Source organism: Gopherus evgoodei, chromosome 10, assembly GCF_007399415.2.
Source record: "Gopherus evgoodei ecotype Sinaloan lineage chromosome 10, rGopEvg1_v1.p, whole genome shotgun sequence".
NCBI lineage: Eukaryota > Metazoa > Chordata > Testudines > Testudinidae > Gopherus > Gopherus evgoodei.
The window spans coordinates 78441017-78459737 of NC_044331.1; the positions used below are offsets into that span (position 1 = coordinate 78441017).

The 18721-nt window shown below is 49.5% G+C and overlaps 2 protein-coding genes across 12 annotated transcripts in view; one reads left to right on the plus strand and one right to left on the minus strand.

The window, feature by feature from the left end:
- Nucleotides 1-7067, plus strand: part of MPRIP (myosin phosphatase Rho interacting protein) — a 163544-nt gene extending 156477 nt beyond the window's left edge. For 8 of the 11 annotated variants that reach the window (XM_030577958.1, XM_030577965.1, XM_030577959.1 and 5 more), the window contains 2 exons: nucleotides 557-642; nucleotides 5019-7067. In XM_030577958.1, coding sequence (XP_030433818.1) covers nucleotides 557-642; nucleotides 5019-5090 — 158 coding nt within the window. In that variant the 3' untranslated portion in view covers nucleotides 5091-7067. Of the gene's footprint in view, nucleotides 1-556; nucleotides 643-2272; nucleotides 2339-5018 lie in introns of all 11 variants that reach the window. The other 3 variants (XM_030577960.1, XM_030577968.1, XM_030577961.1) reach the window with 2 other exon arrangements.
- Nucleotides 7068-13737: 6670 nt separating this feature from the next.
- Nucleotides 13738-17174, minus strand: PLD6 (phospholipase D family member 6). The gene is made up of 2 exons (XM_030579197.1): nucleotides 16766-17174; nucleotides 13738-16157 (listed from the first exon to the last, which is right to left on the minus strand). The coding sequence occupies exons 1-2, from the start codon at nucleotides 17172-17174 to the stop codon at nucleotides 15910-15912; spliced, it is 657 nt and encodes a 218-aa protein (XP_030435057.1). The 3' UTR covers nucleotides 13738-15909.
- Nucleotides 17175-18721: the final 1547 nt, after the last annotated feature.

Consider the following 18721-nt stretch of genomic DNA (forward strand, 5'->3'; position numbering starts at 1 on the left):
GCCCAGGTTGGTAGTGATTAGAAGTTACCTTCTAAAAAGAACTGTTGGGTGGCCTGTCAGAGTTGTGGGGAGCAGGATCTCCGATTAGTTCCTTAATAACAGGCAAGTCTCCTCTATGCAACCTCTTTTCCATTCCAGACTGTCCCTGTCCCCCATTCCCTTGCAGAGACCAAGGATTGAATGTCCCTGGAGTCTGAACTCCCCTCACCCGTAGTAGTGCTTCCTCCTTCTCACTTAGGGATGGGAAACTTCCAGTGGGTCTTTGGAATCCACCGTGCCCCAGTCACTCAGGGATGTCACTTTGCATCCTGGGGCCTCTTGCCTCATGCAGTAACTGGGTGAGAGGCCATGCTTTGCTTGTGCTGTCCCTGTGGCTCTGCAGGGGCGTGGCTGCCCTCTTCTGAGTCACCTCCTGGGGAGCTTTGCCCACACTGAGCCTGCACCACTCCACGGCAGCATTGCCTTGCTGCTGGCCGACGCGTCCCCAGCCTCTGCTCTCCCTTGTGTGACAGAGTCAGGAATCTGCAGCTCACACTGCTCCCTTTGCTCTCCCCAGATATCATGAAATCAAAAAGCAACCCCGACTTCTTGAAGAAAGACAGATCCAGTGTTAGCCGGCAACTAAGGAATATCAGGTCAAAGGTGAGTGTGTTTCTTTCTGCCCAGCTCTCTAGTGGGGGTTTCTGGGGAGACTGCCCAAGAAACAGAGGAAACTGAGGCTGATTGGCAGGGGGATGAGGCAGGAGGATTTTCCCATCCTTACTGCTGGTCTTTGTGTTTGCATCAGCATGTAGTCCTGGAAGGAGGTATTGCCCTGCCCAGAGCGGGTGCTGAATGAATAGTCACCCTCGTACCAGCCAGGTTGTTGGAAGAGCAGTTACGCAGGTGTAATGGCAAGTCAGCCTCATCCCCCTCCCACTCACGATTGCAGGAGAGTGGTCATGATGGGGCTAATTGAGTTACCCAGAGTATTATGGGATGAAGCCATGCTCTCCCCTCCTTATTCCTGTTCAGTCAGTGGGTGTTTACCCCTACTCTGCTGTGATGCAGTGGATTAAAGCAGCAAGTTCCCAGCCTGCAGTGCTCTGTGGAGACTTGTTTTTGTTGCACCAAGTGGTCTCTTTGCAGAGCTGGTCCCCTTGCCTCTTCGGAGGCCCTGTGCTGCTGAAATCTAGGTGTGTGACACTGACATGCATAGCTACTGGAGGTGCTATCGAAAAAGAGAGAGAGGTTGCCTTCGTTCTCGGGCATTTCCCAGGGGGATCCCCTCTGGCACTTACTCTCCATTTTTGTGGCGAGGTTTGGCCATGAAGTAACTGGTGTAAGCACGCCTAGATACCGTTGTGATGGTACCTTGGAGATAATACAGTGTAATTCACTGCAGCCTCTTTGAGTGGTAAATGGAACAGGACTAGTTCTTACCTAACATTTGCTTTTACCTGGGAAGATTGGGGCTGATGGCCCAATGGTTCTCAGTGCTTTAAAGCCTGGCCATGCTGTACTTGTGCATATCCCAAATCCAGTTATTGCAGTCACATGTCCCCAGGGTTTGGCCTGCCACCTGTCAGGGCATTAATCCTCTCCATGTAGGCACCCTGCTTGAATGAGAAGGGCAAAAGAGAACTTCTCCAATCAGCCTAGGCTGAGTGTATGGGGCAATCATACAAAAGATCTTGCTCAGCATAGACCAGGCTTGCCTCTCCTCTCACCACTGATATTCAGCACCTCGTGCTGATACTGGGCTGCTGTAGACAGAGTGAGAAGCCAGGCCAAGCATTCTAGCCCCATCTTCTCCCAACACAGTGGGAGCCAAGGCTCACCGCCCAAGCTATCCAAGGCTGCCATTTCAAGCTGTGGTGGTGACGAAGCTGCTAGAACCAAATGCACAGGTGCCCCTACTGTGTACACTATACAGGCTTGCACATGCAAAACCCTGTGCTTGTGCACGCTAGGCCCCCTCTCGTATGTGCAGGGAGTGCAGCTGAAATATTGGTTTGCAAACTGGCTTTTGAGGGTCTGACGATCAGTTTCCCTTCCCCTCAGTTTGCTTATTTTGTCATCCCCTGTGTCTGTGTCCATGTTTATTTGGTGTGCTTAAGGGAGGGAGGAAGAGGGCAGTGTGGATGTTGCAGGTGGGCACACTGTCCCCTTGTCCCGCTAAGGGGAGAAAGGAAGGGCTGGGGCTGTGGAACCATCGATGCAATTAGGATTTATGTGCTTCTTGTTTTCTGTTTTTGTTTTTGTTTCTTTATTTTGCTTTTTCCTCTGACAGTCCGTTATTGAGCAGGTCTCATGGGATAACTGAAATGAACCAGAGTCCAGGTTCCCTGTCACGTAGGTAACCAAACCAGCACCCACCAAACAATGCAGCTCCCTGAGGGGGCAGCCCACTTTGCATGCCCTGCTCACTCCTCCATGGCAAACGAGAACCTTCTCTTAATTATTGATTTGAAATTGATCTTCGGGGTGGGGAGCAGATTATCCTAAAACGAAATCAACCAGTTTTGCACTTCCCTGGGGGATTTGGCTTTCTCACCCACCCATTCTCCCTGGCACAGAGGTCCAGCACTGGGAGGGCGTGCGCACCTCTTGGGCACGCTGTGTCGGGGGTGTGGGACACCGAGTGTGCATGCTTAATGACTGTGCATGCCTCACACTAAACTCACTTCAACGTGCAGCCCTTGCAGGAAGAAGGGAACCTCGGTTTCGGTAGTGTCGGGCTAGGGCTGGGCGAAGTCTAGGAACTCTCCCTTACCACTGAAGAGCAGCTAGAAGTGATGGAAAGCTACCCTGAATCTCCCACTAGGGTGGCAGCACAGACAGCACTGCCCTGTGTTTACGATGCCCATCATTGCTGCTTCCTTAGATGATCTGTACCTGAGCACAGGAGTTTCCTCCTGGCGGAGCATCCTCTTCCTCCTGCTGCCCAGCAATGCTCCAGCTACCCAGTGGTTGTGATACTAAAATTCATGACCTCATTAACAACTATCCTGTCACAGACACTGCCTTGTGGCTTCCAAGATCATCTGGTAGGGGGAGGCAGCTGATGAGAAAGGGGGCTGTTCCAATTAGTGTGTTTTGGGTAACCAGCAGCAACAGGAAAGTGGTGAGGCTCTGAGAGTGGGATAGTCCCTGGGAGGAAACGGGATTGGTTTCCAATGGGGTTAAGGGGAGAGGGTTTGAAAAGGCTGATCAAGGAATTCTGTGTGTTGGTGGAAACTGCATTATGGTGTTGGGATAAGTGATCTAAGAGACTCCCTTACTGAGTGAGGGGTTTGCTTGGCTTTCTACCCTTGGCAATATAGTCTAATGCATTACGGTGTCTTGATCTATAAAGAGATGAGAGAATTCAAAGGTCCAGGTTGGAATTTAAGGGGACTCTGTTAATTTGAATAGGTTCAATATTTGACCTACTTTCTGATATGTAGAGACCGTCCTGAATTTTGAATGTTTCTCTCCTGTCAGCTAAAAAGAGAGCAAGAACACTATTTAAACTGGTGTAAAAATCCCAGTTCCTGCTCTCCATTGATAATGGATTTATGTTTCTCTCAACCTGAGCTGTGAAACCAGCAGAAATCCAATGGTCACCTCAGTGTCTTCACAGTATCACAGCCATCCTATCCACACTGGGTTTTGCAACCTCAGCCTCCCCTAACAGCCACTTGTTAATCAAAACTTTTGGCTTTGGGGCCTACGTGACTTAACACTGTCACTTTAGTCTTCTGATACGGCAGCCAAGGGACTTAAAAGAAAATGGGAACTTTGCAGCCAGCTGCCCGACAGGGTCTGTGTATAAAGCTCCGTGTCTTGCAGAGCTGCCCTGTGTTGTTTTGTAGAGCAAGCAGCAGATGCTGATGTTATTGTGCAGAGGACATAGAGTGAACTGCCTCACAGATGACTCTGCTGCCTGCAAATTGCCAAACACGTCGGCCGATTGGCTGCCTATTTTTGATCGGTTGGGCACGTCCTGTTTCAGAGCAGGGAAAGCAGTCACCCCCCTCAGATGGCAGCAAGTCTTATTTTCTGCACCTATGCAGTGCACAGACATTGCATGCTTGATCCTGGGAAAGCGGTCTGCTGGGGTGGAGTATCCGTTAGCCCCTATCACCCCCGTTGGCACCGCAGAGTGCCCCTTATGGCCTTGACTTAGTGTCTGTGGTCACGTCTGCTCAGTCCCAAATGCAGTAAGCATGGGGATTCCACCACACAACTGGGAGATGGGGATTAGCCATAAATCATGCAGCCACTTGTGTCCTTCTCCCCCAGATTCCACGTGGGCTGGAGAGGCCTGACTCCCAAATGGCAGTGCTCAGAGCTAGATGGATGGAAGTTGCTTTCACTTCTGAAGACCTGGGTTTAAAATCTAGATCGGATCATGAGTTTGGTCCCCTGCTAGAAACTATAGGAAGCACGTCATGAGATCCACAGTCCAGCTCAGGGGCTTAGTTGGCAGTGTGTGCTTGAAAAAGGTCCCCAACCTAGGTTAACTGAGGGTAGAGTGAGATTGTCACTCAGGGTTGCGTGGACAAAGCTCGTGACATGTTTGGAGCCATGACCACCCAAAATGGACTCTTAATGAGCCCTGAAGGAGAGCCAGTGTGCAGGTCCCTCTTAGCGCCGTAGCAGTTGCTGTCAGCAGAACCAAGGTGTGCTGCTTTGGCTCTTCTGAAAGCCATGGGCCTGTTGCTATAGCTGCCCTGGTGCTCTGTATACTGCAGGCTGCAGGGATCATTGTCAGTGTCAAGCTAATCACGCTTGCGATCTCGTGTGCCTCTCATTTGTTTCTGAAGTTTGTCACCTGGTTAATTTCCAATCGCACGCTCTAGGTGTGATTCACCAATAATAACATTCCATAATAGTCTGTTCTCTCCAGCATGTTCCACTAATCTCTCCTTCGGGGGGGCGTTTGCTCTCCTACCCACATTTCCTTTGCCTGAGCATCTGCCCCATCCTCCTGTTGGTGCTGTCGCCGTCTCCTCCTTCAGTGTGTGATGCTGTCCCTCTCTTGTCTCTCCCAGAGTCTGAAGGAAGGCCTGACCGTGCAAGAACGCTTGAAGCTCTTTGAATCCAGGGACTTGAAGAAAGACTAGTTCTCCCCCTTCAGCTTGAACACCTCCCAGCTTGCGATGGCACAGCACGAACACCACCTGTTCCTAGTTCCTTATGATCCTCTGTGCTGTTGTTCGTCTCGATGCTCCTGATCGGACTGAGTGCGGCTGGTGGTTCTTCCCACCCCGGCACCTTGACTCCACGGCTCCTTTCCCCGCATCGAGAAATGCTTCAGAGACTCTGCGAGGGAGAGGAGGGGATGGAGTCCTGCCCGCTTTGGCTCCTTCCTTCACTGTAAACCATTACACTAAGTGTCAGTATTAAGGCTCAGCAGCCTATCGATAAGCTAGCTCCGTCATACCGACTGCTTTGGTTTAGAAATGGCTTGGCTGGCCTAGGCCAGACCCAGCTCTACTGCTGTGTGAGTGACCCGGTGCTCAGTCACACATCGTGAGTCAGTCCTCTGAGCTTGCGTTCGTGGCACCTCCGGCAAAAAGCCTGTGGTCAAAACGTCAGGAAAGACAGGATTGTTTGTGTCAGAAGCAGCCCCATCCGTCAGGTGTGTGCTTGGGTCATACCACCAATAGCCCACTAGTTGCCAGAGAAAAATGAGGGGAGTCTGCTGGGAGGGTGGCTAGGGTTTGGGCTCTATTCTCTCAACCCAGAACCCCAGCGGATCTCGGCCTTGGCTTGTTTTCAGTGTGTTACAGCCAGAGCGTTACAGATGTTTGTTTAAACACAGATTTACCAAATCCACCCCGAAGGCCCATCTCCTCTCTTCCTATCATGCCCGTGCCCTGAGCAATGTGCTTCCAGGGACCGAGCTGCAGGGCCTGTCTACCCAAATCCAGCCCCCCTCCAGCCACTCTCCCTTCTTCCCATCAGCCACTGTGTGTGTGAGCGCTTCCCTGTCCCGTTCTGAGGGGGGATGCTGAGCGGCAGACAGAGCCCACGCTGGCTGCGAACACACACAGCTCAGTCCAAAGGCAGCTCCCTGATTTCAGCTCCTCTCACCAGCCAACAGCTGATTTTAATACTTGTATCTATGGCTACATTTTACTTTTCAAAGCTCTGCTCCAAACTAAGAGCCTCAGAACTTGCCTGTTCTCCAGACCATCCATATTGCAGCTTCTCAAGACATCTTCCTGCCTGCTCCCAGCTCCTGAATGAGGATCACTCTTAAAAGTCCATTTAGCAACACTGCGCAGCATGAGACCAATGGAGTAAAGTAAAAATGAGTGAGGGAATTGTGGGAACCCAGCGGTGGAGGTGCAGCATTAAACCAGTGTAGCTTGGCAAAGGGGAGGGGGAAAGAATCTCTCGTCCTGTAGGTCCTCAACTCATCTCTGCAGTGGCCATGGTGGCAACAGCATTCACATACTTTCTCCCTTGTACGCCTCCTTGCTTCTGTGCCCTGCGCCACCGATTGACAAGACAACTGCTGCCTCAACTCTCAGACTAAGGCATTTTTCAACCCAAGCAGTTTCTGACCGAGCTTGGCTATCTAGTGTGGACAGGTCTAAATCACATTGGACTGTGCCCTTAACTCTGTAGGGAGCCAGGCTACTGCCTCTCTCAAATTGTGTCTAAATACAGTTCCTCGCTAGCTGTACTTGTTTGGCCAGCTTGGTTAAGGGGTAGTGCCCCTCACAAGCCTGCCCAGTGCTCTGATGCCCTCTGCCCCAGGAATGCTCAGTGTAATCTGGAAGGCTTTGTTTACAAAGGGCCATTTGGAGCCCCCATGTGCAGAGTGGCGGCCATGCCTGACCCTGGCAGCATGCAGGGCCAATGGGGGAGTTTCTAACCTGCTTTGACAGGGGTTGGACAATCCGCCTGACTTTCCTTTGTGACTATGGAACCACTGGCTAAAGCAGGTTTGAAACTCATTTCTGGTCTCTCTCATCGGCCACCCATGTTGCCACGGTCCCCAAGGATCTCCCGCCTTGCCAAGATGGCTGCCGCCATGTTGGGATGTCATGATTCTCAGCAGACTTCTTAGCTCTGCCTTCCTGGTGTCCCACAGATACCCAAAAAGCACATTGAGTTCTCAGCTTAGATGGTGGCTGGGGGCTGTTTAAATAAGTCCCATCACCACCCAGCCCTGCCCTCAGATTTCACCCAGAGCCGCGTTGCTGAAACCCCTCACACTAGTGACTCTACTGGTGATGCTAAGTAATGGGTCCCCCCAACCTCCAGTAGCCATGGTGTGGGCCTGCCTTCCAGTCAGGGAGGCCTAGATGTCACTCCCTCTCTCAGTGTTCCTTAATCAGCTGGAGGAGACACTGTTTAGTCAGAGGAGGCATTCCTTCCCTGCCCCAAATTCTCACCCGCTCTGCGGAGCCCGAGCATGTTGCTGCTGTTAGATTCTGTTCTTGGAAGATGTCAAAGCTCTCGGCCTGATTCAGCTTCCGCTTATCCCTGTAGCTCCATTGGCCTCAATGTGGTTCCTCATTCTCACCACTGTGAGATCAAAACCAGGCCCAGGATGAACTCTTCAGGGCCAAACTCTGATGGAGCTGGGGATGGGGTGACTTCAGTGGGAGCTACAAGCAGCCAAGGCCAATGTGGTCTTTGAGCTGAACTCTGAAGCTCCACAAGCTGTGAGGGGACATGTCTCGCAGGCCATTGGAGATGTTGGTGCTGTGACACAGGTTGCATCTGGCTCTAGATACTGCCAGGGGAGGGTTTGCTCACCTGATGTGTTCCCTATACCGTATGTGTCCGTCCACATGCAGCAGAGGTCTTCAGACATACCTAAGAGACCCAGCTTGCTCAGTCCTTGACCTTTCCTGGTCTTCTCACATCAGCAACCACTAGAAGAGAAGATCCCTTTGTTCTTATGCTCCATCCCCACCTGGTTGGGGTGGAGGGTGTCTTCTCTCTGCTGGCTTTCCAACCCTGAATTCTCTGTTCAGATGGTGGAGCCTATGGGACACAGGCATGGGTAGCATGAAGTCCTTCAGTGTTGGGATTTCTCCTCCCTCACCTCAAAACAATCCACTGGAATGTGACATTTCCAAGGAGGACACACCCCAGCCTGTGCTCCCTTGGAGTCTGGTGAGGGCTTCTTACTGCTAAACCATCTGAGCAAGGTGTGTTCTGTTCTCCTGTTGGAAAAGCCACTTATCTGTCTCTTCCTCTGGCCATCTGGGCTCCGAGCTTCTTGCTACCGAATGAGCTAATTGCTGCTGCTTTGTTCACTTCTTTTGGTTACGATCAGTTACTTTAAGGGTGAGAAATGAAGGTCACACACCTTTTCTCCATTTAGAGTTGTATCCCAGGGAGATGGAGGCTACAGGATGGTGCTGTAGATACCCACGGCCTGATGCCCTTTGTGGTACAGCTTCATGGCACTGAGCCTCAAAGAGATCCTGATAGTGATGCTCCCAGGGGGTTGAAGCCACCTTTTTTCTGCCGTGCACTTCCCCACTCCAGCCACTCTTCTCTTGAGGCTCAGTCTCTCTCTGCTTGGACCAGGAACTCTCAGTGAGTTATTGGGATCTCTCTCTTTTTTTTTTTTTTTTTTAAAACCTCTGCATCTATCCAGATCCTTATTTCATAATGGTAGAGGAGGAAGTGTCTGGTGTAACCACACAGATGTAGATACCATTAGGATGATGCTGGCTTGGAGGAGGGGTTGCAGCATGCTGATGGACAGCTTGGTGGTGTTTTTGGCGGAGGTTGAGAAGGAAAACCGTGGTTGGAGTGGGGACTGTCTTTTCCATCTTTTGACCCAGCTGGTGTACATGGGTGAGGACATGGGGAAAGGCACTGTGGTATGTTTTCAAAGTGGAAGAACTTAGATAGTAGCTACTGTAAAGGGAGAGCAGGGAGAGAAGCGTGTAAAGCAGTGGAATAGCAGGCCACGTAATAAGAGGTGGCATTGAAGAAATGGCAGATCCAGTGGGTTGGTCTGAACAGCTTTCTGCTTGTCTCTAGTCCCATAATTATCCTGTAAAGATGCAACTGGGGGACAGGGGAGGGCTTGGTCAGGTGATATACAGGGTCCCAAGGGCTGAGGCAGAGAAGAAAACTGCTTAGAGGAAGATAATCTTTTATTTAATGGGTTTCTTAGCCCATTATCCTTTCTCATGTGCACATACCCCAAGCAAAAGACTGTAATTAGGGAAGCTTTGAATAGCCCATGTCAATTTCTTCTCTTGAGGATATGTGCATAGTTCTGTGAAAGTCCTGGGACCTGGCTATGGTGGATGAGACACTGGCAGTAACAGATTTAAGCAAGATGTTTGTTCAAGCTAGCTGGTATTTTGTCTTTAAGGCTGGTATATCTTTATTTCCTACCTTACTGCAAACTCATCATCCTGTGACCTCCATCTTCCTGGGTCAGTGGATCAGCTCAAAAGGATTTGCTTCAAGGTGTGCCAGGACTAATGGATCAGCAGAATCTGAACTTGTGGAAATGGATCTGTCAGTGAAGATTTGCAACTGGGGATCTTCGGATAATGCATCTTGGTCCACTTTTCTGGACCTACATAACTGCCCTTAAAAGCTAACTAGACAAGCAGTTTCACTGGGATGAAATGGAGCCACAGATACCAACTGTAGCCAAAACAAAAATCCAGTGTTACAAGAAATGAGCTCCTCTGGAGAGGACATAAACACCGTGCATGGAGGGGTGATTGGGACCACCCTTTGGTGTATATTTTTAAAGCTTCTAAGAACCTCTAACTGGCCAAATAAGTGTGTGTTTTGCTGAACTTGTTCTAAAATATTTAACACCTAAACAAAGGGTCTCGTACAAACATTTGTTATATACTGTCCCTTGTAAGAGCAGGTGCGTTCTGAAGCAGACACATCTCCAAAGAGGGACTTAAGCTTTGTTTGTAATGTTTTTCTGCTGTGCACGGGGTATGCTCTCTAAAGTCAGTTGTTCAAGGGGGTGGAAGAGCAGCTGGCTCTGTGCCCTTCAGACTGCTGCGCTCCCAACTGGAATCAACATTGCAATAACTGATACTTCCAGAGGTCAAGAACAAAAAGCTGTGGTGCAAGCACGCACGTCTGTTCTGTGATGTGCTGGCAGAGGCCTCATTGCCGTTTTCTCCCTGTACTTTTGATGGGCACCTACCTGAGCTGGGAGGAGCCCTCATCAGAGTATTAGGCAGCGTGTTCACCTCCACTCCACCCCCAGTAAACACAGAAATCTACCACAGGTTAAAAAAAAAATGTCGAAAGTCTTAGCTGAGTGCAAGGTTCTGTGTTTCATCCCAGTTCTGCCTTCTGCTTCAGGCTTCACCTTTCTCCATGAGGCTAGAAATCAGTGTTTCTGATTGAACCGAGGGCGGGGGGAATAACAAGAGAACTCCCCTCAACCCCTTTGCCCAAGACACTTTCTGATTCTATCTGCGTGTGTGTGTGTGTGAGAGAGACAGCAGAGGATTTTCCAATTCACTTTTCCTCTCGCTGTGTTCCAGGCACCCTCCATACACGTCAGGGCAAATTGGCATGGTAGCTGTCTCACTTGCAGTGCTCCTCAAGGGCACAGTATATAGAGTGTGTGAATACATATATAATTGCAAGCAGCTGCATTTTATACAGTCCTACACTATGAAAAGACGAGAATGGGAGGTCTAATAAAACCAAGTTCAAAATAGCCGTAGAAGCATACAAACTTTCTAATTGCTTCCAAAGTTTTCTTTTGTGGAGTATTTTTCAGCCATTTTTTTCCTTCTGGAAACAATTAGATTTAAGTCCTTTTTAACTGTGATTTCCCCCCCCCCTTTTATCCATCAAAGAGGGAGCAATTTTTTTTTCCATTTGCTTCAAAAGCAGAATTTGTGCTGATGTGCAAAATACAACAAGGCTATTTTTCTGTAACCGATTGAGTGGAGTGCATTTAAGCAGTCCTAAGCGTTGTAAAATGTGTCACTTTTGTAATGACTATATACATGATTGGAATTCCACTAGACCTTTGCATTTTTGTGGTTCATACACCGTGCTTAGTTTGTTGTGAACACTTAAGCACATGCATGCTCAGTGTAGCTTGCCTTTACTTTGTAATTTTTTCCATTTAAAAAAAAAAAGCTTTGTTATTCTCTTTAAAATAATTTAAAACCTGTATAGTATTCAAAGCACGCAATGTAAATATTTATTACTCAGAAGTTAGCGGAGGGTTTGTGTGTGTGTGTGACTAAGTTCTGTTTTTTGGGGTTTTTTTAATCTTGTTCTAATACAGATGTCCCTTTGGGGATTGGAAGAGATTTGAGTGTAAGATGCTGAACCTATCCTGTGTCCTCTTATTAGAATGTTTTTTTGATGACTGTTATAAATATCTTTTAAAATTCTCGACCTGTACCTTTAGCTTTGAAGATACCTGTCCAAAGAATGTGTCCAGTCTGTTTGAGAACTGTTAATCCTAAAGCACTATAAATTGTTTTCCCATTGAAAAGTCAGTAATCTTGTATTTGATAGTGGCATTAACACCCTGTGAATGTGCAAAATTGCTATCTATATATAGAAGTAGTAACTACTGTGTGACTAGAGCATACACAGATATCCTTGCACGGTAACTTAGGACTGTTGCAGTGAGTGAACTAAGGTTCCAGGATCTTAGGCCTAGTGTATAATTGTCTAACTCACTTATGCATCAGCATTGAAGCTACTTTGTAAGGCTACATGGAATTTACAAGGGAACTATCTCCTAGCTGTGCAGTTACATATTGTACAACAGCATGGACGTTTACTGTAACTTACAATGATATGTAAGTAACTGTTTAAAATATAACTTTCAATACATCGTAGTTACTACTGAGTTGCACTTATGATGTGATCCCTACCACTGTAATACAGAGCATTTCTTAAAAGTGGCTGCAGAAATATTGTTGCATGACTGGGGAAGGACACTGAAGAGTCATGAAGGCTGAAAACAAAGCTGTCAGCTCTAGTGGTTTAACTTGCCTCAGCCTGCACTTTAAGAGACTACTAGAGGAGAAGGATGGGGCTGGAGGCATTAGCAGAAACCTGACTAGCCTTTGAATTGGTACCAACAGCACTAACCCTCCTGGCCACTGACATTAGTTTAGTGCAATCACAAGCAATTATTTCATCACCCTTCCTGTCTACCCTCCGCCATGAATGTGTGCTGGATGGGGCAGGAACACTGACTCTTTGCTCTAATCTAAAGAGAGCAAAGTGTGTTGTAAAATACTGAAGACTTTGACATGTAGCAAATAGATGAGGATTTAGTCTCTGATACACGTTCACCCTTTGGGGACCTGGAGTTTTCGGTTGACTTGAGATTTTAAACTTTGGGGGTGGGGGACAAGAGGGAAACTATGTATTTGAATGGTAATTCTGTGAAGTGGCAATATACACCCAAGTATTGATGGTCAATCTTCCTCACTTCACACCACCAACCCAATCAGAATTGGACTGCCTTAGCTCTGTCCTGTGCATGCCTTCAATCAGCGACCACAGTCGGGGAGATGGGGTCCTGACTGAAATGCACGCACCCTCCATTACCAGCTGAGTTGCAAGAGCTTCAGTCCCTGGTGGAGAGGGAAATAGAAATCATGATTAGTTGTGGTTTATGGTGAACACCCAAGAGTAAACCATAACGTCTCCAGTTCCTGTGATGATGCAAGACAGAGAGAGCCACCTGTCCAACCTGACTGCATGGTGTTAATGGCAGCAGATCAAACCTAGAAGATTGTGTAACTTACTTCCTGGGTTGCTACTGTGGTGGTGAGAGACTTGTGCACCTGTCTCTGAACTAGCACAAAACAAGGGTGGTGACCAGGGAGAAGTGGCAGCTGTGTTCCATCAGGATGCAGGTCTGAACGGTGTGCATAAGGGGAGGGTTCCACACACCTCACCCAGCAATGGTGTGATCTCAGACCTGATCCATTTCCTCTTGCAAAGGTGAATGCACAGGCCTTTGAGGCCCCTGTGATACTGAATATGAGTGGAATCTTCTTTCTCCCTGCGCCCCTTTGCTTTTATTTCAGTCCTTTTAAAAAAAAAAATAAAGCCACTGTTCACTGTAATAGAAGCATCACTTTAGTCACAATATTTATTCCTTACAAATCTTGTGTGACATGCTAGGTTCCCATGGATGTAGCTGATCATTTTTATTTTGTAAATATAATTACTTAACTTTACATAAACTATATCGTAATAAACTATTTTTGCACCACCCTTTGCATGCTGTGTAGTGAGGTGCTTGTTTGGACACGGTCATCTACATGGAAAGGAGACGCAGGCTTTTGAGTTAGCCACTTACTACTGTCCTACCACTGTTCAAAGCATTGTGAAGCTAAGACTCCTGACTGTTGCAGTGGAGAACTGCCCACAGCTGGTACAGTCTGGATATCTGCAATGGCAGATTCCTTCTAGACCTTTGCCAATGTACCCTAGCCTGCTCTAGAGGGACCAAACAGAGTAAGTGGGTAGACCAGGCATCAGCAACCTTGGGCATGCATCCAGTCAGCGTAAGCACCCTGGTGAGACCATTCGTTTACCTACCGCGTCCACAGTTCTGGCCAATTGCGGCTCCCACTGGCCGTGGGTTTCTGCTCTAGGCCAATGGGGACTGTGGGAAGCCGCAAAGGCTGAGGGATGTGCTGGCCGCCGCTTCCCTCAGCCCCCATTGGCCCGGAGCAGTGAACCGCAGCAAATGGGGAGCCACGATTGGCCGAACCTGTGGACGTAGCAAACAAACTGGCCCGCCAGGGTGCTTACCCTGACGGGACATGTGCCAAAGGTTGCCGATCCCTGAGGTAGACTAATCTCTGTTTGCTCTTACTGATTGGGGCCTGGGGCCTAGGCTTACCACAAATGGTAATGAGGATTTTGTGGTGGTCTTAATAGTGTTAATCACTATACTTGTTATAACAGGACATTGGCAACACACTAGTGGGACTTTTAGCAGTAGAGGTTTCCAGCACTTCACCTATTTTACAAAGATTAAGCCATTTTTAACCAGACATGGGGAAACAGACAACCTCTGGACTTGTAAGAGTCTATCAAAATTCACTCACTTTGTGCCCCAAATTTAACCTATCTTAAAGTATGAGGGGAAGGTTAATTTCCCAGAATATTCAGAATAGCCAATTATATTTGCATAACATAGCTCTTGAGCTCTATTATGAACATTATGTTTTCTGTTAATTACTGGTACAGCAGTAAAGCTCTTAAACCCAATGTAAACTGAAGTTGTAAGTGTGGAATAACATTTAACTGTGAGACATAAAAATAGCCACAGTAACTTGGAAACAAGAAAAGAGAGCCAATTACATAGGAAAATGGTTTTTTACAACCACGAACAAGTCAAACACCACAGCTTGAACTGTATGTGGCAAAGGCTGTTACTGGGACTGCAAGATCTGATCCTTTACAAACTTTACGCTGCAGTTAGTTTTACACTCAAACCCTCGCTATAGCATTGTGGCATAAGGACATGACCCCTCTCCCATTCCAGGTCACTATTTCAAGTGTATAGGCAGATATGTCTAAAACAAATCAGTGTGTTCCATTCTTAATCTGTGTCAACACCTCAAGAGCTCTCAGTAAGAGCCAAGGATGTAACAGGTATGGAAACTGAACTGGCCTCTTAACCCCGAGGGGAGAGCTTACACCTGCATAGGCATAACAGCTTCTGTTGCCTGTCACACAGCATCTTCAAGAGCAGTAACCCACTTTCCACTAGACATGAAATGGTTTTGTTTTCAGGAAGTCAAGAATCTACCCTGACCTCTGGATTTCATTTAGGAGACTGCCACCATAAATGGAGGAGGGAAGTAGATGATTGTTATTAAAAGCCCACTTCCCAAGAGGACAGGGACATGACGACATCTAGTATCTGCAAGAAAATGCAGGGGAGGCTTGCACAGGGGAAAACTGCCAAACTATCCTGAAGATTAAAATGGGAATGGTGGTGTTCTATATTCTCTATTGCCAAGCCACGTTGGGCAATTGATATGGATGGGGTTACGCTTCTTTTCTTGTATATCAGAGCAAGAAGCCTGTCCCCTACGTGCACTGGGGTTTCCTTTTGCAGCTCCTTTCCCTGAGGGGCAGCAACTCAGCTACAGTCAGTTTTTCAACCCTTTGCACTCCAAGTATTTCTCTCACACTGCTGGGCTGTTATGATGGCCAGCCTGTATTGTTTTTCTGCAGATTGCCATATCTACACTCCAGCCCCACCAGGGTACTTTTTCTAGGATTCTATTACGCTGCAGCCACTGAGAAAGTGAACAGACTACAGGGAGGTTAATCAAAATTCAAAATAAATATTAAAATTCCTGACTTCTCAATCAAGTTTTCCATAACAAACCTCGTCTTACGTATTTTCAAGGTTAAATGTCTAAGGCACTTTCCACTCCTAATAAAGTAACATACCCAGTTCAGTCCATGTGTGAATTATAGCTTTGTGCACAACCCCCTTACCCAATTCTTTGAGAACTAGTGATGAGGATTTGCACTCATACTGCCATGCATGAAATAAACAAAGTGTTTCCCAGCAACCATCAGCCATACCAGAAATAGTATATCATTCTGTAATGTCACTAGCAGTAACCAGTAAGTGGCTATTTCACTATCAAAATATCCAGTACTCTTAAACATTCCAAACTTTGCCATCTTCCAGTGCAGGACAGTGGCCATTCTCTTGTGAGCTCCAGCACTACAGCTGGAACATGCTGGCCCTTCTACTACACCACTACTTACCAAGAAGTTTAGCGTGATGCACTCTCATTTAGTACACAGTGAGGTTTCCACTGAAAAGTACAGAACTCTTCACCCTTGCATGATGCTATAGTCTTTGTAGCTATAACGAAATTAAATACAAAGAAGCTTGCTAGAAAAATGCTATTTGTCAAGGACCCTTCCAGCTCCAAAAAGCTGTCATTTCTGTTCCTTTTTGGTGGGGAAAAATGTATAATTAGCTGGATTGTACTCTTCCCAAATCCTTTCAAACTCTGCCAGGAATGGCTCCACATACTCTGCATCCTCCACAATCAGCACATTCTCACGGTTGTTCTGGATAGCTTGAGTGGTCCAGTTGAGGGAACCAGTGATGAGCATCTTTTTGTCTACAATAGCAAATTTGTGATGCATGTAGCCACTCTCCTGGTCATGTCGCACTTGAATCCCTGCAAAATGAGGAGAACCTTTTCAATGCTTCCTCTTGAAGGTAAAAAGCTTTCTTACGCCCCAAAGCTACACTGCCTTAATAAAAAGTGTCCTAAGGTTCAGAACCTGATGCCCTTAACTAAAAAAAATCAACATGAGTGTTTGATGCCATTCCTCACCACCCCAACAGGAGAGGGAAACACTGAGCCCTGTGGTCATCTTGCCACATGTCTGTCCCTTGTGACAATAGGTGATTGCTTCTCTATTAGCAGTCTGCAAGGCCAGGGAGCTTGGCTAAGCTTGCTCCAGTGTGCCTGCCTCTTCTAACAGGCCACAGGGGAGACCAGGTGGAGGGCTCCTAGGGGTCCAGCTGGCTGCACCTGAGCAACCACCCCCTTCTTTAATGTGGAAGACCACCTAGCTCCTCCCATCTTCCCCAGGGCTGAGCCAGCCCCCCCCCCCAGCTGCCCCGTGTCAGTCTTTCCCCTGGTGCCTACACCATCCCCACGGTTCCTCCATGGGGGTCCCGGCTCCTTCAGCTACTCCAGGCGCTGCCCCTTGGCTCCCCTTCTGCCTGCTCCACCCCTGACCTGCTTCCCTCGCTCCTGTCCCTGCCCCCCCCCCTCACCCGCCTGCCGCAGGCGGCCGATCTGCGAGCCGGGCAGCGCCATGTAGTCCGAGTCGGTGACGAGGCGCACGCGCACGCCCCGGCGGTGCAGCAGCTGCACGGCGCGGCCCAGCTGCGGGCTGGAGAAGGCGAAGAGGCAGAGCTCCAGCGAGCGGCGCGCCGAGAGCAGGCGGCGCAGCAGGCGGGCGAGCGGGCTGTCGCCGTGCGGCAGCGGGCAGGGGCAGGGCGCGGAGCCCGGCTCGCCCAGCAGCGCCGCGGGGCAGGTGACCGGCGACGGGAAGAAAAGCACCTCGCGCCGCGGGGCCCGGCGCCGCCGCCAGCCGCGCACCAGCAGCGCCAGCGCCAGCCCGAGCCCCAGGGCCGCGCCGCCCGCCCAGCGCCATGGCAACGCCTCGAGGCCCGGCCACATGGCTCGCGCGCCTGCTCCGGACCACGTGGCAGTTCGTGGGGTCACGTGATCAGAGCGGGGGCGCGGCCTCGGTGGCGCAGGGATTCGAGTACGCAAAGTTGGCGGGTCACGTGCCAAGGCTGCGCGTGCGGCGGGCGCGGCGGGTTTTGCCGCGCATGTGCGAGAGCAACTGTCCGAATTCAAAGCGACGGGTCCCAGCTGAGCCCTTCCCCAGCGCCAACTGCCGCACGGCACGTGCTGAGCGCGCGCCGCTCCTCAGCGTCTCGCTACTCGGGCGGGGGCGGGGGGGGGCAGCTGGGCAGGGTGTGCGGGGGGAGGCGGTTGGAGAAGCGGGCTGGGGAAGGGTGAGCCGGGGGGGGGGCGGTTGGAGAAGGGGGGGGCCGGGGAAGGGTGAGCCGGGGAGGCGGTTGGAGAAGGGGCATAGGTGGGGGGGGTTGGGTGAGCCCGGGAGGGGGCAGTTGGCGGAGGGGGGTAGCGGGGAGGGGCTGGGGAAGGGTGACGGGGGGCACGGTTGGAGAAGGGGGACAGCTGGGGTGACCTGGAAGGGGGGGTCCATGCCACTGCATTTTTCACTGCCATTGTTACACCAGCCCATGGTACAATTGCACCTTAATTTGCAGTGTAGACATACTCGCCAATGGTCAGCTCTTGGATCAGTGGCTTTTATTTATTAGAGTACAGTGCCCAACACCTTGGGGGGGGGGCAGTTGGCTCCTGGGAAAGTAGCACCGCTGCCACTGATCTCTATGCCTGTAACTTACAATCACATGAAATCTATCTTTGGAGTTAATAAATCTGTTTTCTGTTTTACCTAAAACAGTGTGTTTTGGGTAGATGTGCTTAGAGAATCTCAGCTCAAGGGTTGTTGCCCCTCCACTAGCCATTGTTGGAGTGGTAAACTAATTAATGAGCATGCCCTGACCAAGGGAGGCTTGAGCAGTGTAAGAGAGTATATTTCTGGGGTGATTTGCTGGTGCCTCTCTCTGTGTAAGACATGAGTGACTGAGACAGCATTCATGTAATTCAGCTGAGTGTGGGTCTCCACATGCTGATGGCTGAGTGATCACAGCACCTGGAGGGGTTTGCTGCTTGTCACTGGCATAGCATTGTGAGAAATGGCCCAGGCTGGAGACTAGAGGGTGCACAGCAGTCCCAAAGTTCCAGGTTTTACCTGGGGAAGCCCCTCACAGGTACCTAAGTCCCTTGGAGCAGCAGTTCTCAACCAGGATTCTGCATCCCCCAAGCCAGTTTCAGGGGTCTGTGAATGCATGGGTGGAGTTGGGAGGGGTGTTGTCCCTCCAAACAGCAGTGCCAGAGTGGGACAGTCCTGGGGGCAGCTCCACATCCCCCCTTTACTTGCCCCTCCCAAGGTCCTGCCCTGCCTATGTTGGAAGGTGGGAAGCTGGAACCAGGCAATGCAGGGTGGCTGCTGCTCTAGCTGGTGGCTTGGAGTGGACAGCCACTTTGCTCCCTCACTCCCTCCTGCTGGTGCCCAGCCCCCTTTGACACCACAGCCAGTAAGAGCCACCCTGGGTGGGTGGACCTGG